The 21,422-nt window shown below is 44.3% G+C and overlaps 4 protein-coding genes across 8 annotated transcripts in view; 3 read left to right on the forward strand and 1 right to left on the reverse strand.

Moving 5' to 3' along the window:
• Positions 1–3,660, forward strand: part of LOC117649967 (SH2 domain-containing protein 4A-like) — a 31,780-nt gene extending 28,120 nt beyond the window's left edge. For all 4 annotated transcript variants that reach the window (XM_034393210.1, XM_034393193.1, XM_034393201.1 and 1 more), the window contains exons 4-8: positions 893–1,235; positions 1,342–1,510; positions 1,602–1,761; positions 1,860–2,212; positions 2,289–3,660. In XM_034393210.1, coding sequence (XP_034249101.1) covers positions 893–1,235; positions 1,342–1,510; positions 1,602–1,761; positions 1,860–2,212; positions 2,289–2,557 — 1,294 coding nt within the window. In that variant the 3' untranslated portion in view covers positions 2,558–3,660. The remainder of the gene's footprint in view (positions 1–892; positions 1,236–1,341; positions 1,511–1,601; positions 1,762–1,859; positions 2,213–2,288) is intronic.
• Positions 3,661–3,892: 232 nt separating this feature from the next.
• On the forward strand, positions 3,893–5,850 carry LOC117650023 (mucin-3A-like). The gene is made up of 5 exons (XM_034393278.1): positions 3,893–4,163; positions 4,237–4,500; positions 4,586–4,909; positions 5,001–5,373; positions 5,467–5,850. The coding sequence occupies exons 1-5, from the start codon at positions 4,092–4,094 to the stop codon at positions 5,664–5,666; spliced, it is 1,233 nt and encodes a 410-aa protein (XP_034249169.1). The 5' UTR covers positions 3,893–4,091; the 3' UTR covers positions 5,667–5,850.
• An 827-nt stretch (positions 5,851–6,677) lies between these two features.
• Positions 6,678–13,896, forward strand: LOC117649949 (macoilin-1). Its single transcript, XM_034393158.1, has 13 exons — positions 6,678–6,914; positions 7,561–7,702; positions 7,789–7,915; positions 8,007–8,136; positions 8,216–8,282; positions 8,379–8,538; positions 8,661–8,880; positions 9,014–9,223; positions 9,303–9,461; positions 9,560–9,760; positions 9,844–9,964; positions 10,056–10,230; positions 10,397–13,896. The coding sequence occupies exons 1-13, from the start codon at positions 6,838–6,840 to the stop codon at positions 10,615–10,617; spliced, it is 2,010 nt and encodes a 669-aa protein (XP_034249049.1). The 5' UTR covers positions 6,678–6,837; the 3' UTR covers positions 10,618–13,896.
• Positions 13,897–14,277: 381 nt separating this feature from the next.
• Positions 14,278–21,316, reverse strand: LOC117649956 (protein pygopus-like). 2 transcript variants are annotated; one of them, XM_034393171.1, is made up of 7 exons: positions 20,658–21,316; positions 19,941–20,056; positions 19,516–19,614; positions 18,683–18,882; positions 17,346–18,577; positions 17,115–17,260; positions 14,278–17,026 (listed from the first exon to the last, which is right to left on the reverse strand). In XM_034393171.1, exons 2-7 carry the CDS (start codon positions 19,976–19,978, stop codon positions 16,906–16,908), a joined length of 1,836 nt encoding a protein of 611 aa, XP_034249062.1. In that variant the 5' UTR covers positions 19,979–20,056; positions 20,658–21,316; the 3' UTR covers positions 14,278–16,905. The 2 variants fall into 2 exon arrangements, with proteins under 2 accessions (XP_034249062.1, XP_034249071.1); XM_034393180.1 differs by lacking the exon at positions 19,516–19,614 and having other exon boundaries at positions 20,658–21,224.
• Positions 21,317–21,422: the final 106 nt, after the last annotated feature.

Below are 21,422 nucleotides of genomic sequence, written 5' to 3' on the forward strand. Positions count from 1 at the left end.
GGGCCGCTGCGCGCCGAGCGCCGCACGGCAAATTAGTTTGCAAGCTTTTCATTGGGTGGAGCTGAGCTGGGCGCTGGGCTTCCCCGACGGACGCGAATCTGCCGGCGGCGTCTCGTCTTCCCGCGGCCGTGCGTCGCGTCGCGTCGCGTCTCGGCTTTCGGCGTCGCTAATTGTGCGCGCGAGTTGCGTCACCATCGTCACTGTCCGGCCGGTGGTCCGATTCCGAACAGCGCTTCGTCGCCCTGTCTCTCTCGCGCCTCCACGGGACGCCCCTCGAGTGCGAGGTGCGAGAGAGACAGCTGACGGCCTGGCTGACGAGGACGAGGCTCCGGTGTCAGTTCCGCGCCGGCCCATCGAGGGGCTCGGTTGAGTTTCCCAGTGGCGGCCTTTCAACAAATTGCCCCCAATTTCTGCCCCCGCCTCCCCGTGGTTGATCTCCGCGCGGTGATGTCAGCCTCTGTGACGCCGCGGCCGCTGCCGGTGCCGTCCTGGCCCGTGCCGCGGCAGGCGAGGCGAGACGAGGTGCCCACGGTCGCGGTACGGTCCAGGGCACAGTGTACAGTGCAGGCAGGCACGCCGCCCGCCGCGACCTCACAATGGAGTGGACACGCCGCGGAATTGGGCGGGCCTGCCGGCACGATCAGGGCCACGCCGCCAAGGCCCCTCGCCCCGTCTCTCTCGCACCCCTACGGAGCCCCTATGAGTGAGCGAGAGGCAAAGCGACGAAAGCCCCGTTCGGAATGAGCCTGCTCTGCTGGCGTCGCCTGGCGTCGCCCCCACTCGGACTGTCACGCCGCGTTAATTTCGCTTTAACGAGGCTGCATGCTGCGCCACTGGAAGGGGCTTCCGACACCGTTTGGGCCTCAAACTGACGTCCGCTGTGTGTTTCCAGGCTGTCGGAGCTGACGGACCTGCTCGACCTGAGCCACAAGCAGATCCAGGAGATGGAGGCGGACCGGACGGCGACGGCGCCACCCTGCGCGCCCCACCAGACCTCCGTGGCCGCGCCCACGCCGCCGGCCGCGGACGACCCCTCCGAGATGATCTACTGCTCCGTGGACGAGCTGCGCGAGTGGAGCAAGAAGAAGGAGGAGGAGAACAAGAGCGCCGTGCTGGGCCACAACGCCATCAACAGCCTCAAGAACAACAACAACCTCAGCAACGCGGCCAGCAAGCTGCGGACCACGGGCCGGCCGGACCGCGACGTGCTGCACGAGATCTCGCTCAACAACAAGGTGAGGCCGAGGGCCGAGGAAGCTATCGGTGGGGTGGCCGACGTACGCGCCACGCCGTCGACTTGACTTGCTCGGCGCGGTCCTCACGCATTGCTCTGTGTTGCAGCCCGCGGCCCGCGTGCCCAAGGTGGCGCAGCGGGTGGCGCAGTGGGAGCGCCGCGTGCTGGAGACGCGCACCGAGCAGATCCTCACCAACCTGAAGCAGCGCCAGGAGGAGGCCGCCAGGGAGGCGGAGGAGATGGCGCCCGCTCAGGAGCGCCTGTGGCAGGAGCAAGGTAGGCCGCGTCGCCGCGAGCGTCGCCGGGACTTCCCCGTCGCCTTCGTTGCGAACGCTGCAGTGTTATACTAACGTCGCTCGCGTTGCAGAGAGACGGGCCAAGGAGGCGGAGCAGCAGATCCGCGAGATCGCCCGTCGCGCTCGCGAGGAGCACCGCCGGTCCTCCGTGCTGGGTGACCCGAGGCCTTCACCGACGTCGCCGATGTCGCCGACCTTACCCAGCCCGACGGCGTCCGCGCCGCCCACAGTGTGAGTAGTCTCTCCCTGGCCTCTGGGCGAGCCTCTGGGCTTGCAGCGTCACGTCGTGCACCGCCGCTTCCTTGTCCTAACCGGCGGTGACTTTGCAGGCCGCCGCCGCCACCGCCGCAGAGCCGCGAGGCCGTGCTGCAGTGGTACCGCACCAAGGAGGAGCCGCAACCACGGCGCGCGGGGCTGGACGCCTCGGGTGCGCCGCACGCCTGGTTCCACGGCCTCATCAGCCGGCACGAGGCCGAGGCCCGCCTGGCCAGCAGGGGCCCTGGCGCCTTCCTCGTGCGCCTGTCGGAGCGCGTGTGGGGCTACGCCATCAGCTACCGGGACCGGGACGCCAGCTCGCCGCCGTCCACCAGCCGCCGGTGCAAGCACTACCTCGTGGACACGACAGGCCCCGGCGGCGGCTACCAGTTCCTGGGCGCCAACCAGATCTGCCACAAGTCCCTAGGTGAGCGCGTCGATCCGGGAGAGTGTCGTCTTGCATCAGGGACTCCGTGTGGCTGACCGTATGTTTGGTGTTGCAGAGGATCTGGTCCGGTACCACCGCGAGAACCCCATCACGTTGCTGGGCGGCGAGCGCCTGCTGGAGGCGTGTCCGCGACCACCGTCGTCTCCATCGGCCCCGTCGCCACCCTCGTCGGCGCCGGCCTCCGCGCCGGCCTCCGCGCCCGTGCCGCTGGCGCCGCTGTCGCTGCCTCCCCTGCCTGCGCGGCCACTGCCGCCCATCCCCGTCACCTCCCATCAGCGGCCCGTGTTCGCTGGCGGCGCGCGCCTCGGCAGGAACGGGCCGTAGTGTCGCGGGGCGGGGCGCGGAGGGGAGGGGAAGGGGCGCCAGGCTGGAGAGGGCGCCCTTCTTTTTGTACTGTTACTCGCACGGCAGAGGTGTGGACCTGTGATAAAGATTCCTGCACCTTGCTGAGTGGGACTAGACTGTTGCTTAGACTTACTTACTCTGTCATAGTCTTCTTTGTATTGTTTGTACGTACTATGGTCTTTGAAGCTTCGTCTAGAGATTGCGTCAAGGCGAATTTTCCTGCAAGAGATTTATGTGAACTTTAAACTGGTTGCCTCAGACGCTCACGGAACGGCCTAAAGCATTTGCGTGTGTGTGACTGTGGCAAGTGCCAGTCTTATAAAAGTTACCAGGCTGCTGAATAATGTGTTGGAGCCAGCGCATTTCGATTCAGATTTTCAGATGCAACCACATTTGTGATAGTCTGCGGCATGCCATGTATCCTTGTGTTTAGGGCAAATGTGAGCCGTTAGAATAATCTTGCCATTGAAACTTCATAATACACAGAAACTAAAAGTTCACTACATTTTCAAGCAACACATTTTGACCACTACATTACTTTTTGTATCCAAATTAAAATATTTTGGTGACAGTTGTGAAGTGAGTTTGTATATATTTTTTCAAGTCATGTGATACTTAGATGTGAATGAATAAAATCGCCATGCTTAATTAATTTTTACTCTTGTAGTGATATGCTGAAATTTAAAAGTAAGCCAAGTTATTAGATATTAGGTTTGTTTGCATTTGTTTATAATTAATTGAATCAATACAATGTCATTTTTCAGCTCAAATATTGGGATGTTCATAACAATATTTTGTGCAAGTTAAAGTGGCGAATGGTGTTTTATAAAATTAACAAGCCCGTTAATCATTGTCCATTTGTTCATTTTGATTGAACCACTCACTCGTTTGAAGTCTGAATGTAGTTCATACTGTGGCCAAAATCTCCTTATCGTCTGTAAGTCCAAAAACAGTGGACATGCTATTGTTATCTGGTGTTATTTCTGAAAGGATCAAATATTTGATGCTATGTAGAAGAGACGTCCGTCTTTTGGACACTTCGTCAACATTTTCTATGAAAATAAATATTTATTTCATGAAGAGCAACGTTGTTTTCTTTTGCACCCTCTTTACTTTTCATGCCCCAACGTTGGAACACAAATCCCAACACAACACAAATCAATAACTGAGAATAACTAGTTTTGCTATGATTACTGTGCCGGTGCGTGTAGTGCGAGCGCGTGTGGCGGGGAATCCCTCCCCACACCCTCCTATCGGTTGTTTTGATTTTTTGGCGCGCACACCTGGCAGCAGACGACGACAGACGACGCCGGACGACGCGCCGCACGGCCCGCACGGCCACCGGCAGCGCAGCAGCGCCACAGTCACAGTGGGCGAGCGGACGCGAAGGTGAACACAACGTTTGACCACAAACCCAAACCGACGTCCCAGCTCGTCGAGCGACCACGCGAACACAGACCGAGATCGTCGTCACGGAACCAACTACTGATCAACGGGACTTGTCCGGGCCGCCATGGACAGTCAAATGCAGGCCAATTTCCTCAACCATATGCTCAAATTCTTCGCCCCGAAGGAGAAGGATGAGGTAAGACCGGCATGCGACGGTGCAGTGCGTCGCAAAGCAGACCCGTTTCAATGGTGGCGTTACGCGTTCGCAGGGCAACGCGGTCCCCGACGTGGACGTGCCGAGCACCCCGTCGGCGCCGGACCTGCCCATCCTGGTGGGCATGCTGCTGAGCGCGGGCTTCGACGTCAAGTACAGCGACAAGGGCGAGCGCGGCGGCTCCAGCGCCGGCTGCAGGGCCATCATCATCTGCCAGCGGTCCGGCACGCGCGTCGTGATGCAGGGCGAGGGGCCCTGCACCTGCCCGTCGGAGGAGGCCCTCAACAACCACCTGCATCCCCCGGGCCGCGCCGGACAGGTGAGTGTTGGCTACCGCAAAGAGTCGAATGGGCCGAATGAACGAATGAGAGTGTGAATGAATGAATGACTCCTCTGCTTGGCAGGCGCCCTCCCGTGCGACGTCACCTACGCCGTCCGCCGTGGGGCAGTTGGAGGATCCCCTCAACATCTCGATGACGTCCACCACTGACGACAACGCCCTCGCCCCGCCGAGGCTGACCCGTCAGAGGACCTGGAGCCGCGACGGAGACTCCGCCAGCGGCAGCGCGACGCAGGACACGGCGTCGCCGGTCAACCGGCGCCTGAGCGCGCCGCCGGGGTCCCTCAACAGCCAGTGGACCACCCTGCAGGGCGACGAACTGAACGTGATGGCGGCCACGGACCTGCTGCAGGAGGCCATGTGCCTCCTGACTGGCGTCAAGAAGCCGGTGAGTAGCATGGGAGCCCCATGGCCTTCATGGCCAGGGCCAGCCCGTTTGCACTCCGTGATCCCAGGCTGAAGTGCGTTCTGTTTTCTAGAATCTGCGCAACACTCCGGTGGGCCCCAGTCGCCGCTTGTCCGCGGTCTCGCGCCGCATGTCCACCGACAGGTTCGCCCAGCCGCTGCGTCCTCTGTCGCGGACCTCGTCGGCGTCCAGCTCCAGCGGCCTCGGCAGCGTCCAGTCCACGTCGTCGCACTCGGACACGCCCCGGCCGCCGCGCCCCACGGCGAGCACGTGCAAGATGGGCCCCGAGACCTTGGCGTCCGTCCGCAACGGCCCCACGCTCCGCAGGACGATCAGCGCCTGCGCGGGGACGGGGACCACCGCCACCACCGCGCTATCCGCCAAAGCCAGGCAGACGCCAACGACCAGTCTGCTCAACAGGACTAAGTCGGACGCCAACAAAAAGGGTAATACTTTACAATTTTTCTTGAAATGGAGGGTCGCTGAGCAAGGAGAGTGTTGTCGACAAAGTGTTTAATAAACCTCTTCTCTATGCTCAGGGCCTCCAGAGGCAAGCAGTGGGACACAAAGTGTGGTGACGAAGGTGACATCCCTTATCAAACCACCCAGTACGACTACAAAACCTTTCACCCGTCCATCTCTTCGGGCTGGAATAAAGACCAATGCATCTTTGATAGCCAAACCTTCTCAACCAAAGACTGTTTCTAAAAGTCCTGAAATGGAATCTATAAAGTTATAAGCTTATTATGTGCCTTTGTGGCTATTTTAATTTTTAAGAAAAGTAACTACTTTGTAATCCATTTTAATTCCTTTTATTTTGCAAATAATGAAGTTTTAAACATTTATAATGATGCTGTTTCAATTTAATTAAAGGCATCAAAAGAGTGACCTGTGATACAATGAATAAAGTACTTCTGATATTACTTTGTTTTTGCTTTATTCACCTTTTTCCAATAAAACTGCAACAGCGAAATAGGCAACAGAATTTAATATGACACAAATCTTGCAAGGACATTAATTGGTTAACAAATGAGCTCATCCAGAAAAGACAATCTTTGATTTCATCTTGATCATATACTAAACATCTAACAATAGAACAATCATGCAGCTGATGAACACAATCAGTCCACTCTCATTTTTTCTTCCAGCTGCTTAGTTTTACGTGCAAGTATCTCGTCTCTCTTGCGTTCATATTCATAATCTCCTATATATTTGCTGATATATTCTTGTCTAGTTTGAACTAAACTTTCTTCAATATTTCCAGGTGAGTTGAAGTAATGGAATAGGGCTACTGGGAATGATACATACATACCCATTTTAAAAATTTCTAAAACCCAGCCCATGATGCACAATCTAGGGAAAAATACAAGTATATTTTTTTGGTTACACATAGACAACAGTTAAAAGATGTCATAATCAACCAGTGGAAACCAGTTACTTAATAAAAAGTTGCTGGAGTGCCTTGGTTATGGCACAGCGACAGGCGTGTAAGTGGTATCGCAAGACATAATATGACTTTGAGTACTAACCTGAGTAAATGCAACAATCAAATCAGACGTGTGACGTCCCAAAACACAGGTACAGAGCGCAAGAACAATGCAGAGCGTTCGACAAACACAACTGCCGCAATTGTTTGTTGACGTCGTAGTGTCTTCTGCTTCTGCTCTTCACTCGAGCTCGTACCAACACTACCGCGTGAAACGTCTCCCGTTTTGTCCCCACCGAGCGAGAAACCTTGAAGATTTCTCCGATTTCTCCCCTCAGCCGCACTGAGACTCGGTTTGATCCAGCAGGCACTGAAATATCCCGACAGATAATAACAAATGTTGAATTAGATGTGAAATCCAACTTATTTTGGTGCAGGATCTGGTAGTTGTACCTGTATTACAGTAGGTTTAGCTGTAAGGAATATGAAGAGGAGAAATGCCGATTGTAAGCTTCGGAGGCCGTTAAAGAAAACAAAAGTAACGGATGGAATTTGGGGAAGGTAAGGCACTTTTCCATATGTGTTTCAAAATGGCTGACATTTAACCCAACTCTTGTTACTTTCTCCCCTATCCCTAAACCAGTCAACAGTCGCTTATATTCAATGGAAATGAATCGTCTTTCGGCAACATTCTTTAAGGCCTATCACAAGCTTTCGCCCTTGACGCCTTACTCTGATTGTTTGGCTGGTTTCCTTAGACCTCTCTCTCCATCTCCCCCTGCTCCCTACAACCAGGAAGTCCTTTTTTTTCAAAACCTGCCCTTTTATGAAATAAACACTTACACAACAAAACTCTTTAAACATGTATTCCTCCTTTTCTTTCTAGTTTAGTCAACTTTATGCGTTACTTATGTGGTGGTAGCCACTTTCATCTGTGATTGAGCTTGCTAGGCAACCTCTAATGGATTTCACTCCTTGATAAATCTACACTAGTAAACTTAAGCCCTAAAATCTTTTTGCAATATTTTTATTTCACACAATTGTGTTGAAGAAGATTAGATTTGTCTGTCTAGTTAATAACTACTGCTATACGTAGTTATTGTTTTTTTTAAAACCAGCGGTTGTGTTTATTTTATTATTCTCATTCATTGTCATTCATTTGTTGTAACCCCCTTGTTTATTTCTGTTCGTTTTTCTTGTGATCCAGTTCTTTGCTGTACTTGAAGTTCCTGGTGCTATGGGCCCTTGTGCTCCTTGCAGACTTCCTCCTTGAATTCAGATTTGAATATCTGTGGCCATTCTACCTGCTCCTTCGCAGTGTTTATGATTCATTCAAGTATCAGGGCCTGGTGAGTAAAAGTGTTAGTCTCTAAAACTTAAACGACTCCTCAATATACCAACATTCTAACTTTGTTTTATTTTGCATTGGTTTTAGGCCTTCTCAGTGTTTTTCATCTGTATAGCACTGACTTCAGACATGATTTGTTTGTTTTTCATTCCTGTACATTGGTTATTCTTTGCTGCAAGTACATATGTGTGGGTGCAATATGTTTGGCACACAGGTTTGTGCTCAATTTTAGAAATTTTAATTTATGACACAGGCCAATATTTCATGCAATTTATATTATTATTATCATCATTATTTTTTTACAGAAAAAGGCCTTTGTCTGCCTACATGCATCCTGTGGATGGTATTTGTATATATGGAAGTAGCGGTGAGACTTCGAGATGTACGTCACATGCCTTTCCACTTAGACCTCTGTAGACCCTTTGCTGCTCATTGGTCAGTACATAATCCAGGTTCATATACTGCTTTTTCAATCACATTTGCTACTGTATTTATTGGATATTTTATGTTGCAGCATCGGGTACCCTGTTGTAACTTTAGGATTTGGATTCAAAAGTTATATTGGCTACAGAATGAGACAAGTATGTTATTCTGCATTTTGCCTCTTGACAGTTGACTAGAATGCCACCGTCTGTTTTTACATTAATGTTGAATCTGCATCTTTGTCCTTTTTTCAGAGAAAGCAAAAAGATGTAGCTAAAGAGAATGAATTTTATATGCAGCTGTTAAGACAGGCCTTGCCTCCTGAATTACAACAGCCTCCACCAGCTCCGCAACCACAACAGCAACCACAGCCACCTCAACAAAACCAACAGTTAACTCCAGATAAGAGCAAAGGTATTCAATATTGCTGCAAATTATGTCTAGACTCAAATAAAATTATTGTTTGTGCTATTTTGAAATTATGTAGTGCTTTTCACTATGATAATGATGTGATTGTAACATTAATCTATCCACAGGCGAAAGTAATGGTGTAGTTCATCAGATAAGTATCACAAGTTCACCTCCAGTACCTAAAAAGGAACACAAAAAGCATTCAGAGAAAGCAGAACGAGAAAAAGACAAAGACAAAACTCTGCATCAAGCTACTGAAAGTACCGCAGAGAAATGTTCTTACAAATACTCCCATTCAAATGGATCTTTACTTCATTCTGACATTGAAATCATTGAAAGAATCGGGTGAGTCATAGTGCCTTGGTATTTTTAAGTCAATCATGTTTAATTTTCATCAATTTTTCTTGGCTGGACTTTGTGAGTTAATGCTTAAATATTTTGATTCAAAAAGTTAATATATTTTCCCCTCTATATGTAGGTCTGTTAATGATTTTGATGAAAATGAGGAACATGATAAAAGTGTCAAAGGCTCTCATAATATGAAGTCACATGGATCTGGTAGCCGGTGGAACAGCACTCAAGTGAAGGAAAATTCAGTAAATACTCAACGCGAGCGTCGAAACAAAGCAAACCGAGACACATCTGATAGCTCAAGTAATAGTTCGTCCAAGGATGATTACTACCAGCGGTAAGATATTTCAAATTTTACCTTGCATCTATTCACATGTTTTTTAATACTAACTAAATCTTTAAAAAAAATTTAATAGACTGGAAGCAGATGTTAAAAGACTCAAGATTGATCTTCAGTCAAGCCGCCAAACAGAACAAGATTTACGGAGTCAGATCACTACACATCAGCTTGCTGAGAAAAGCATCCGATGTGAACTGGCTCAATGTCAAAAAGATAATGAAGAACTTCAGGCTAAGTAAGCATCTACAGTATTCATTTATTGCTTAAAAAATTGGATACCCTGAGTCATGTAATTCAACAGTAATAATTTTTGAAAATATTTTCTCATTTTAGGCTACATGTTCTCGTGTCAGCCCGTCAATCAGACAAGCAAGCAGTAGCCCAAAATGAGAAGCGATTGGCAGAAGAACGTCGCCTACGCACTAATGCTGAATCTCAACTTGCTGCTGAGCGCAAGGCCAAAAAAGCAGAAGACGCTGCAACGGCCAGAGCAGTTGCCATAGCAGCAGCTGCTGCAGCATCTGCAGCAAACAAGTAAGTTATCCTATTTTGTGCTTTGAAACTGAAAAAATTATATTCATGCTGAAACCTTTTTTATTTTCCTCTGATCACTCCAGGTCTGAATGTACTGAATCATGCAAACTGCGCCGACGTGAGCTTGATGCCGAAAACAAACAGCTCCAGAGAGAGATTAAATCAAAAGAGGATCGCATTGCAACTATTGAAAGAGAAATTGTTGTAAGTTTTCCTTGTACACTTGTTCCATCTTTTTGAGCATTGGTTATCATTCTTTCTCCATCCTGACTTTGCTTCTGTTTAACTGTTGCAGACATTGCGTCAATTCAAGGAGAGCCAAGCTGACACTGAAATTTTACTGTCAGCATTCTCTGCTATGCAAGAGAAGAATGCTCATTTAGAAAACAGCTTGAGTGCCGAAACTCGAATTAAATTGGACCTCTTCTCTGCTCTGGGAGAAGCTAAAAGACAATTGGAAATTCGTGATGGTAAGAGCATCATTTTGTACCGTGTTTACTCATACTAAGTCAATGTCAATCTGTAAAAGTATTGTTTAATTCATTCAAGTATATCATAGATTTCCACTGAGCAAACATAGTACTTGCATAATTTCACGTTCTATTCTTACTACTCTCTATTTCTTTATTTTTACAGCTTTACTCCGACAGCAAGAGCGAGAAGTTGATGAGTTGAACAGTAAAATGGCGCAAGTCTTGGCTGTGATGCCAACCGACTCCTTCGGCCCATTATCCACTGGAGCTACGTCAAAACTTCTCTTAACAGAACCTGGCATGTCCACATTGTCCAACTTGGATCCAAATGCAACTGCTTATACACCAAAAGGATCAAACAGAACTACATCTACTGAAGCTTGATACCCTGGTTGATGCCAACATCCTGCTCCCAATGGGTCGGGGTAACTGTCGACTATAATATTTACTTATTTATCTTAGAGCCTGTATCTGAACTTAATACCAAGCTATGAATTGAAATTTGGAGTCTACTATGGAATGAAAAGAAAGTTGTTGATTTGTAATTAGTCATCCATTGAAATTTAATTGAGATTCTGGTTTCTGGTAAGTGCTTATTTTCATTAATAAATGCTTACAGGAGGGACCCACTTGTGTTTGTGAAGATACTTAAAGTTGTGAATTTAGCCAGTGTGTTCATATGGGGTGTCCTGCATCATCCTTCTTGTTCTCTCCTTGTCACTTTTCTCTTTAATAATTTCTGTAGTCTTGGGTCCTACCTAGCTAAATGTGCTTTGCACATAGTTGCTAGATGGTTCTATCAATTCGTTAGATTACTTCAACTATAGTCAATAATTGTTTTAAACAATTCAGTGCTCTTTAATACTTGCTTTCTTTTAAATATTGTGTGTAGAAGCTGAATGTAGAATTAATAAACAAATCCTGCTACTGTGGGTATCTATACTTTATTTCTTTAAAGGTGACCTAGAAAGGTCTTTTCTTTGATTTGGCATGCCTATGATTTAGTTCTTGTGTTTTGATCAATAATGTTAAGTGACAAAGAGAAACAAGAGCCTTATGTGGGCTTGCACATAGCATTTGTTCTGTATTCGGAGTTACTAATGTTAGCAAATGCAATGCATTGTATGTCCTGCATTTTACATAAACCGAAACTGAGATGAATCGAACGTAGTGTAAGATGGTGGGAAGGCTTGGTATTGTTCAGGATGTAAAATTTAATTTATTTAGTTTCGGGAACCCTGTAATTATGGTGTTATCTAGACATTTGCCGTAATAGCTTTTTATTTAAAAGCAGGATACTAGTCATTTTAATAATTTAGATTGAATTTGTACAGGTCTTGTAGACTCACGGAAATTGGCACTTAATTGTACTCTTACAAAAGTTTTTCATTTATTTTCTGTTCTCAAAACTGAATGGTTATACGTTGAGCAGTTGTTTCAGATGTGAACTTTGTTGTGGCTGTGTCCTTCTAAGGTGATCATGTTTCATGTTACTTGTTACATGCTACTTACTCTGTCAATAGTCTTCTGTGCAACTGTTAAAAAGTTTTGTCCCCTCCAAACCTTTTAACATCATAAAAATTTTATTGCATTATAAGTTAGTTTCTAGACTAATAACACTCATGCCAACAGGAGGGGCTTATTTGTTCCTTGGATTTTTTTTGTGTAGGTTTTAATGAAACTAACTGTTTTCATTGTTTGTAAAAATGATTTTAGAGTTGTTTCTCAACAAAATTCATTAGTAATGAGGAGACTCGTTTTTTCTGTTTCCATTGTTTCATAATGAATTTATAATGAGCTGTCAAAGCGTTCAATCATGCTTCCATATGTCCTAACATTTCAAATATTTATTTATTTTATTTTGTTTTCCTAGCTCTCTGTTGTGTGTTTAGGAGAGTTCTGCAGTAGATTGACCTTTTGCTACAAAGATTGAAGTTTTATTTGCCATTATTGTCCAAAGTATGGTCAAAGATGTGGAATTGATCAAAGCACAAGGTTTTTCTTAGACATCATGATAGAATATTATGTACATGTATAATCATGTTTAGTCTTGACTGCTGAGGATCCCAGTGGATTTAATTTTGAATCGACAGAATGTTAAGCCTTCTTTTCCCCAGCCCAGCCATTTGACTTTTTTTTCGTCCCAAGGTAATTTGCCTTTGTACAAGTTCCAATGCATCTTCCTCTTTTGTGCAATGCTTCCTTTGAATTTTCTGAGGCACAAAGATTCTAGACTGCAGTTTTTATTACTTAACTCTCAGAGGTCTTCCGTGCAATATCTCTTATAGAATTATCTCCCGATTTGACAGTATGGCAAAAAAGCAAAATGAATTACAAAACCTGTTAATGTAGTACAAATTTTGAAGGCATGTAAATTTTACCTGTTTTTGACACATGGGCTGTGATTTAAAAGAGACAGCCAATTATTATTGTAATCAGCTGAAGAAATTGTGCGCCTTCTCTTTAAGATGCACAACACTCGGGTTTGGGTTAAGTTTTCAAATGTTTCCTCTGCTGTCTTGTGTCATTTAGGGTTGTATTACGTTCTTGATATTATGCAGCATGAAAATAGCACAATTTGGTGACTTACAACTTGCCTGCCTTATCACAAAATATGTAGACCTTATTTATTTCTGGATCAATGTAAGATGCGACTGAATTGTGGATGTGCTATATTTTTCACATACATAATGATTGTTCAATGAAGAATCTCGCACAATACTGATTATAGTCCAACAGTAATCCAGATTGCGTGCAAGACTGACATTTCTTTTTGTGTTTGTGGAGGTTGATTTTTAACACAACTTGTACATTGCAACTAAACTTAATTCAGCAACCATTTTATGTCTTGTTTTGTGTCTAATACCTGTTTTCATGCTACTAGCTCTTTACCCCTCCCTTTGTGAAGAAACTTAGAAATGAAATATGCCTAGTTTGGCTCATTTCTAATGCAGTGGTCAACATGGCTAATGTAATATATGATAATATGTAGTCAAAATTCCTCTTGGGATTTTGTCCTCTGCTTGTGTGTACACAGCAGATCTGTGCGAGGTTAGAATATAATGTAGAATTTCTTTCTTACTGCACTTAAACTGATATGCAAATGAAAGAAAATTTTGCAGTACAGACGATAATTGTAACTTATTTCAGGGCACATCGTTTCATAATACTGACACATAGTTACTTTATGTGCCTCAAGTTGAAGTATTTAAGAGTTTTCTTGACTCTTACTCTTGTCTTCAATGAATTGTGATTTTCATTTGCTTATGACGGATGATGTTACTTGTAGTTCACACAATTTTCACATTATTTTATTTATTTGTTTCATTGTGATTGCTGTTTAGTGAGCCCTTTTGGCTTAGGAACGGTTTTCCAGGTATATGTTAATCTTTCCTTTTTGTTTTTCTTTCTTATTTCTCTCTTCATCGGATATTTGTCTAGCTGAAGTGTTATCTTGACACAAGTCAAAATGGCTTAACAAAAGTAACAGTTTTGCGCTTTTTCTCAATTCTATGCATCAGGTATGATCTCAGTTTTTGTTTTTGCAGTATGCAGTGTTTTGAATAATTGGGTCTTGTCTTCTGAAGTGTCCTTTTTGTTGAGCCTGGAGACATTAATTCAACTGCTCTTAAGAGTCCTAATAAACTAAGAAATTTCCATTAAGTTTTGTTGTTCTTTTTAGTCCTCACAAACCCTCATGGCTGCTGAGGCTGTGGCTTGAACAGGCACGTACTCACACATGCCATCACCTCAACCATCCTAGCCACTGGAACAGTTGCTACAGTGGCGCCCTCACTCACACTAATGGCACTGGATTGCAGAAGCGAACTGGGGAAAAGATAAACCCACCTGCAACTAGAACCCAGGATATTCCCATAGTAGCCATCACCTCACAACTAATGCTCTCCTTTTCCTGCATGTCTTGGCGTGAGAGAGTGAGAGAACTGATCATAGGAACACTCCAGAGACAAAAATGAGACAACACTTGAAATGTATAACAATGTTTATTGCTGATATATTTTATTCACATGATAAAAAATAAACTATGCACAAAATTATGTTTATTTTTTCTCAAGAAACCAAGTGATGTTAATAAGTAATAATCATTTGTTTATTGAAAAACAAAAAAAAAGTTAGAAAAAAAAGGTTACAATACATCATTACCAAAACCTGACAGGTCGCTGTAAAGTCATAAAAACTTCTAGAGGTATTAAGATTGTGATAGCAACATCCATGTCAATACACAAAAATCTCAAGATATTCAGCAACAACAGGTTGTAGTATATGTACAAATTACACCATACCATAAGTAAAACAAATTACAGGCATGAGAGCATAAATGTTACTGTACATATTCCTAACTGTTGATTAAATTAAAAATATTTGTCATTCAGAAGGTGTAAGCAACAACAATCAAAAATTAATGTAAGCAAGTCAAGGCTTCACTGGGATGACAGCAAAACATTCTTGCACTGGTACACATTACAATGTAAAGCTCAGCTGCCCTTGTGCAGTCTTTCTATAAAAGATGAGAAAGTTTGCCTTTGTACTTTGTACTATGCTCAATATAAATATGCCATGTTCATGAAGGTATGAATAAAATTCAGACAGAGGACCAACAAAACAGATTTTGTAGCTGCACATGTAGTCAAATAAAGAATGACTGAAATGGATGTCTCTTGAGTAGAAAAACAAAGAAGAAAAACTACACTTCTTTAGAAACAATACACGAATTTAGATCATTCTTTGTTTAGGCAAGAATTTGTACACTTTAAAGATGTATTTTCCTAAGAAGTAAGTGTCTTGCATCAGCAATGCCACATAGATGAGTTGAAATAGTTACTTATAAGGTAATAATAAAATAAGATAAAAACTAAACCAATAACGCATGAGGACACAAGTTACTCTACGAGTGTTCAGTCTCGTTTGTTACATGACTTATTCCACAATGCATGCAGAATTGCATGCAACACGTGGTGAGAATAATCCAATTCAAAAGTCCGAAAAAGAAATGAAGTGCCCCAATAATTTAGGAAAACACTGAGTTGTGCAATAAAACAGCACTAGAACAGAAAAACTTACATAGTTAAAGTATAAACGGTATTCTTCAATTTTAAAGCAACATCAGTGAGATCTAACTTTCTGTGTATGGTTGTGCTTTGACAGAAAAATGGACACCCTCTGCAATTGTGTTCCATGACATGCTGCATTTGGAATTTTTTCGTCCAATAACATATAAATTTAATAATACAAATTAAATACGCATTTGATCACACAGGGTGCCACAAGGCAAGATGGCAATTTGAAAGAGAGACTAAAAAGGCAAGAAACATTTTGTCTATCAATAACACAATTCATTAGCACTTCAACCTAGAAATGTGCAACAAACAATAGAAATCAAATAAATTTTTACTGTAAGAAACCAGGATGGAACAACACCGGACAGCACTTAATCTACTATCTGGTCCGAGTCATACAGAATCATGGGCATACAGAATGGAAACTTGACTTATCACGTGCTGCATGATCCACACACCATTGCACCTTAAACAAATAACTTACAGAGCACATTTTAATACTTCATCAAAGGAGTTAAGAACATAGCCAAAAGCTAGCTCAGTTCAAAGCGATCTGAACTAAGCATACAGTTGGAAAACCTTCAACTAACAGGCAACAAAAACAAGATTTCAATGAGAATTTATGTGGCAATTAAATAGTGACAAATCTTCAGACTCAGAGATAAAATCACAACAAAAGATTTCATTTGTTCTAGATAACTGATTTGATTCTAGCATTAATGAGAACAGTCATTTTTTTTTAAAAAAGGAAACTACAGAAAATCACATAAAATTGTTAAGTAGCATTAAAACAAGGCGCCACCTCATAGCAAGTAGCTTCTTCGCACAATGATTCATCAGATCACAACACAGACTGATTAACCTGAGAATTTCACAAGAGAAAACACAACCTTTGACACTTTCAATCTGGAGGGCATTTATCACACTGGCCTGCTCTAAGCATGGCCATAAGAACATGTGTGCAAGTCAAGCCACAGCTACTGGCACAACCTATGACAATCATCACAATTCACATACTATTATAATTTCTATACTTACTGTACAAGAGTAAGGAGTGGCAGACGGTAGCTAGAGACAGAACATACAGGTAATCATGGCTTGACGGCACACATTTATTGCCTTTGCAGATAATTTATATCAATTGCCACAACAAGGTTGTCTTTCCAAGTTTTATTTAAAAGCACTAAAAAAAGGTACATCCTAGTTTTATACTGTATTTACAAAGTGTTGAGCCATGGGCAGGGTCTTTTGATGCCAAGAGATTAACAACTAGGAAGGCCATAACAAACTGATTTGAATGTTGTTTAACTTACAGGGAGCTGAATTACACATAGAAAACAGAGGTCTAAATGGCCCAAAACCGCTGACATTTCCTTGTTTTGACTCTCTCACAAGGAGACAAGAAGAAGTGTTCTTTGCAGCAACAAACAATCTTCCTCAAAACATAAAAACCCCTACTGCATTCCTTTTGGACACAACATAAACAACATATGGAAAAACACAACACCCATCCCTCCTTTGATTCTTCTTAATTATACATATAAAGAGGCAGTCATGAAAGCAGTAGGCTCTTTGAGTTAACTACAATTGAAGGTTATGGCTTAAATTTAACCAAGGGTATGTTTTTGGATGCTAAGCACTTGTCACAGACCCATTCTGCATACACCTCAGCGGTCAGAAGTTGATAAGCAGCCTCTGTTATACCCGTACACACCCTGAAAACATAAAAAACAGCCAAATTAAGTCAATGAATAAGAAACCAAATGGCAGTCCAATGTGTTGATATTGTAAAAGAGAACATACCGATGGAACCAGAAATTACATCCAGATTCACAAAGAATGGCTTGGTCATTATCATGAACTTCCTTATGGCAAATTCCGCAAGGATAAATTGGAGGTGCATTAGGGTTTTGAGGATTGAACACCATAGGTTGGTCTGGAGGATACACCTGGAACAAAATAAATTTCGCATTAATATAATCAATCTGACACAAATAATAAATTTTTACGTACTTAGATAAAATTAATTACTACCTTTCCAGCAGACACGGGCATAGGTTTGGGCCCAGGGAAACCATGAGCCATTCCCATGTGATGCAAGTGACCCATGGAGCCCATGTGCGGTGGGCAGTGCTGCATGCCTTGAGGGCCATGCGGAGGTCCACCGTGGAGGGGACCATGCGGTGGCCCGTGTGGTGGTCCATGAGGTGGTCCATGGGGTGGTCCGTGGGGTGGTCCATGAGGGGGTCCGTGAGGTGGTCCGTGAGGAGGTCCATGGGGAGGACCATGGGGAGGACCGTGAGGAGGACCATGGGGAGGACCGTGAGGAGGACCATGGGGAGGACCGTGGGGGCCATGTGGCGGACCATGGGGTGGACCGTGAGGACCGCCGTGAGGTGGACCGTGCGGAGGACCATGAGGTGGACCGTGGTGGTGACCCATCGACATCATCATTCCAGGTCCGCAGTTGTTACTGGGGCCGTTGTTCATGGAAGGGTTAGGACCCATGGACGGGCCCGAACCCATGGACGGGCCTGAACCCATAGGGCCATTATTCATGTTGTTCATGGGACTCCCCATTCGCCCCGAATTCATGTGGCCCAATGGACTCCCGATGGGAGGACCGCTGTTCATTCCTTGGTTTCCCATGGGGCTAATATGCGCCATAGGGCTAGTCAGATGCCTGTTCATTGGACTTCCGCCAGGGCCACCAATTTGGGCTCCCATTCCTGGACTACCCATAGGTGGACAACTATTCATGGGACTGCTCAGCGGTCCACTATTTACACCACCTCCACTGCTCATGGGACTTCCAGCCATAGGGCTGCCCATCGGTGGACAACTGTTCATGGGTGGGCCACCCATCGAATTCATTCCTAAAGGGCTTGTGTTCATGCCAGAATTTCCAAGGGGAGAATTCATGGGACCTGAGTTCATTGGGGAGTTGTTCATTCCCATAGGGCCCATGGGCCCCATGCCAGGACCTCCCATGGGACCCGGCATGTTGGGTGATGCCATCATACCTCCCGGTCCAACAGGCCCACTCATTCTTGGCCCAGGTCCCATCATCCTACTTGGACCAGGACCCATGGGGGCCGAGTTGAGCCCACCCATGCCTGGGCTTCCCATCGGACTGCCCATTGGACTCATGGCACCCATGTGGTGCGGGTGGTGAGGGTGGTGATTCATGTGGTGCATCATCGCCATGCCCGATGACGGAGGAGTGTCATCGAACGGGTTGGATGCAATAATGGTATCTCCATAGCCTGACCAGCAGGAAAAAAAAGGAATTTAGCAAGTGTGATAAAAGAAATTTGAATACTATAAAATTGAAATAATAAGACACAAAATAAATTTGAACTTGTGCGTACCAGAGAGAGGAGGAGGTAGAAGGTCTTGCACCTGTGTTGGTGGAGGCTGCGGGGGTGGTTGAGCATTTGCAGCACTGGACGTCCTTCTCCTCTTTTTGGCATTGGTTGTTGGTGGTGGAGGAGCTGGCTCCATGGGGCCACCAAGCCCACTACCAAGTGGTGGTTTAAGATCCATACTCATTGCACCCATCGGCATGTTTCTAGAGAAAAATTAAAAATTAATATTGTTTCTTGTAGGAATACAAGGAGGAATATAAAAAAATGAAGAGTGTAACTGATGGCAGGACAACTTCTCTACTTAAACTATGTTAACGTAATTAAATATCATTAAGTTAAAAACATAACAGACATAACTTCACATGAGGCAGATCAGCAAATTCTTACAATACAGTATTGGAAACTTAAGTGATATTAAGTAATATTAAGTGGACAGAAAAAAAAGCTTTGAAAATTACATAACCAAAGCGAAAGGTAATAATCTGCAAGCAAAGTCGATGATACACCTCAGGCAGAATTTCTTTATTGGGAACCAAAACAACTAACAGAAACTCTAAGAAAACTGTTGCTGAGTTGTTAATTAAGCTGCTCTTTTAATTAATTTTCAAATAAAGGATTATTTTCTTAAAAACCAAAAGTGCCCTTGACACTGAAACCTATTGTTAGTTCCAGCAAGGCAAATAACAGAAACACCAAGATCCATAGAAGCTGCAATCAGATTATAGAATCTGCAGATGCAAACTGCATAGGCTGACGATTAGATTGTTATAAAATATGAAAAAGAGAGTGAATTGAGAGAGAGAGAGGCATTCAGAACCTAAGACAATTGCACTCACCCAAAAGGGTTGCAAATGCCTTTGCTGTCTGGGTACAAAGGACCCCGATGGGGCGCCTCAACCCCAGGGTACTGATATGGAGCTCTGCCTCGAGCCATACTGCAACACGACCACGACTTCAAAGCCAAAGGAAACTAAATCTCAGATTTGTAAAAGTACACTCAAGACATTTGGCTTTGTCCACTGCCATCCCAAAACAGAAGTTAAGACATAATATGATGTAAGATGACATTTGTGTCATATTGGTTTAAGACAATTTTATTTTGGGCTGTCTGAAAAATAACAGAATGACGCTTTTAAAAAGATTTTATGATTTGATAGTTTAAAGCAACTAGAAATCAAATTCTTTGCCATGTTGGCCTTGTAAAACATAATAAATTCTACGCTTAAATCTAGATCATTGAAGAATGTGTTGTGAAAGTTACCTGACGAGGGGTGCCATCCCTGCAATGTTTTGGCTCATGTCCTTTCACTTTACCATGCCTTTGCTTGGGTACAACTAGTTCACACTCTTCTCCTCACATCAAAGAAGTGCTTTGTCCTAGAAAAACAAAAACAAAAAGTCAGATTAACAACTGTGTGGATGAGTGGATGAAGAAGGAGCACTGTAGTCCAATTCAATTACAAAACCAGCATAGAGGCATTCATACAGAAACTAGCTAACGGAAACTCTCACAAGCTTACACGCCAGATGCATACTTGTGCTGAAACCTAGCATGCTTAAGTATGTGAGCCATTTTAAATGATAGAGTAGCCTACAAACCAAGTTTTAAGAGTAGTTTCAGGAGGTAAACAGAATCACTACAAAGCAATATGTCTGTCCAGCTCACGTTGGGCTCATCTAATGCCCTTCAAAGCTACACTTTACAATTTAATTACACTTATGTCTAGAAGTAACTGGAGTTGAAATTCAAAACAAATGCAATTAAAAGCTTTATAACGAGGTCCACAAATGCGAATGAAGAGAAATGTTCGCAATACCAAGATGACCGGCCTTGGTATGCAAGCAGCCAAATCAACAACATAACCTCATTCTCGCATCAAAACAAAATGAACTTAAACTCAACGGAGGCAGTCATATACTAACTTAAATAAAAATAAGAACTGAAAACATAACACAAATATGATTTGCAGGTACTCACTTCAGCATTTTCACGCCAAATTCCGACGCAAATCCACAGCTTTTGCGACTATTTTAACCCAAACTGCTAAGTCCCGCAGCTCCTGAGACTGGGGGAAGAGGTTCCACAGAGCACGGTGCGGGTCACGATCCAATACTTCTTCCAAAGAGCAACATACTACTAGAAATATAATTAACCCTACATTTATCAAAACAAATTACTAATTTACACTCGAGTGCCCAAACACACGCTACTTTCATGTCGCCATCTTTCAATGATTTACATACAGAGGTCGCGGTAGTCGTGGGGGATCCAAATATTTGGGCGACGTCGGAAACCACAGCCGAATCGCGGGGCGGGAGTTGCAAGCAGAGCAATCGGCCCGGCACCGCCCGGCACCGGCTTCTTGCCCTTGATTCTTGATGCAGTTTTCCTGTTGACTGGTCTACCGTGGTGTTTCCATCCCTTATGTCGCTCAAAATACAGCAGCGACGAACTTCACCCCCAAAACTCGGGAAATCTTGATTTTAAACAACACTTTTTTGAGTCAGCCGCTTCCGCGGAGTCAAAGGCACCGGGCAGAAAATCAGAAAAACGGATTTTTGTTCAAGAAGAGCCGGCAATGCCACAAATTCACGCATTTTTATTAGAAAGCACATTAGTTCCTTATATTTCTACTTAATGATGATTATTATTTCCATTTTCAAATATAACTTTGATTGCACTGACTACCTCCATGTCCATCTCACTTGCACTTTGAAAAACTGCATGTTGTGTCTCACTCCC

Source organism: Thrips palmi, unplaced genomic scaffold (assembly GCF_012932325.1).
Source record: "Thrips palmi isolate BJ-2018 unplaced genomic scaffold, TpBJ-2018v1 HiC_scaffold_10, whole genome shotgun sequence".
In the NCBI taxonomy this organism is placed as follows: Eukaryota; Metazoa; Arthropoda; class Insecta; order Thysanoptera; family Thripidae; genus Thrips; species Thrips palmi.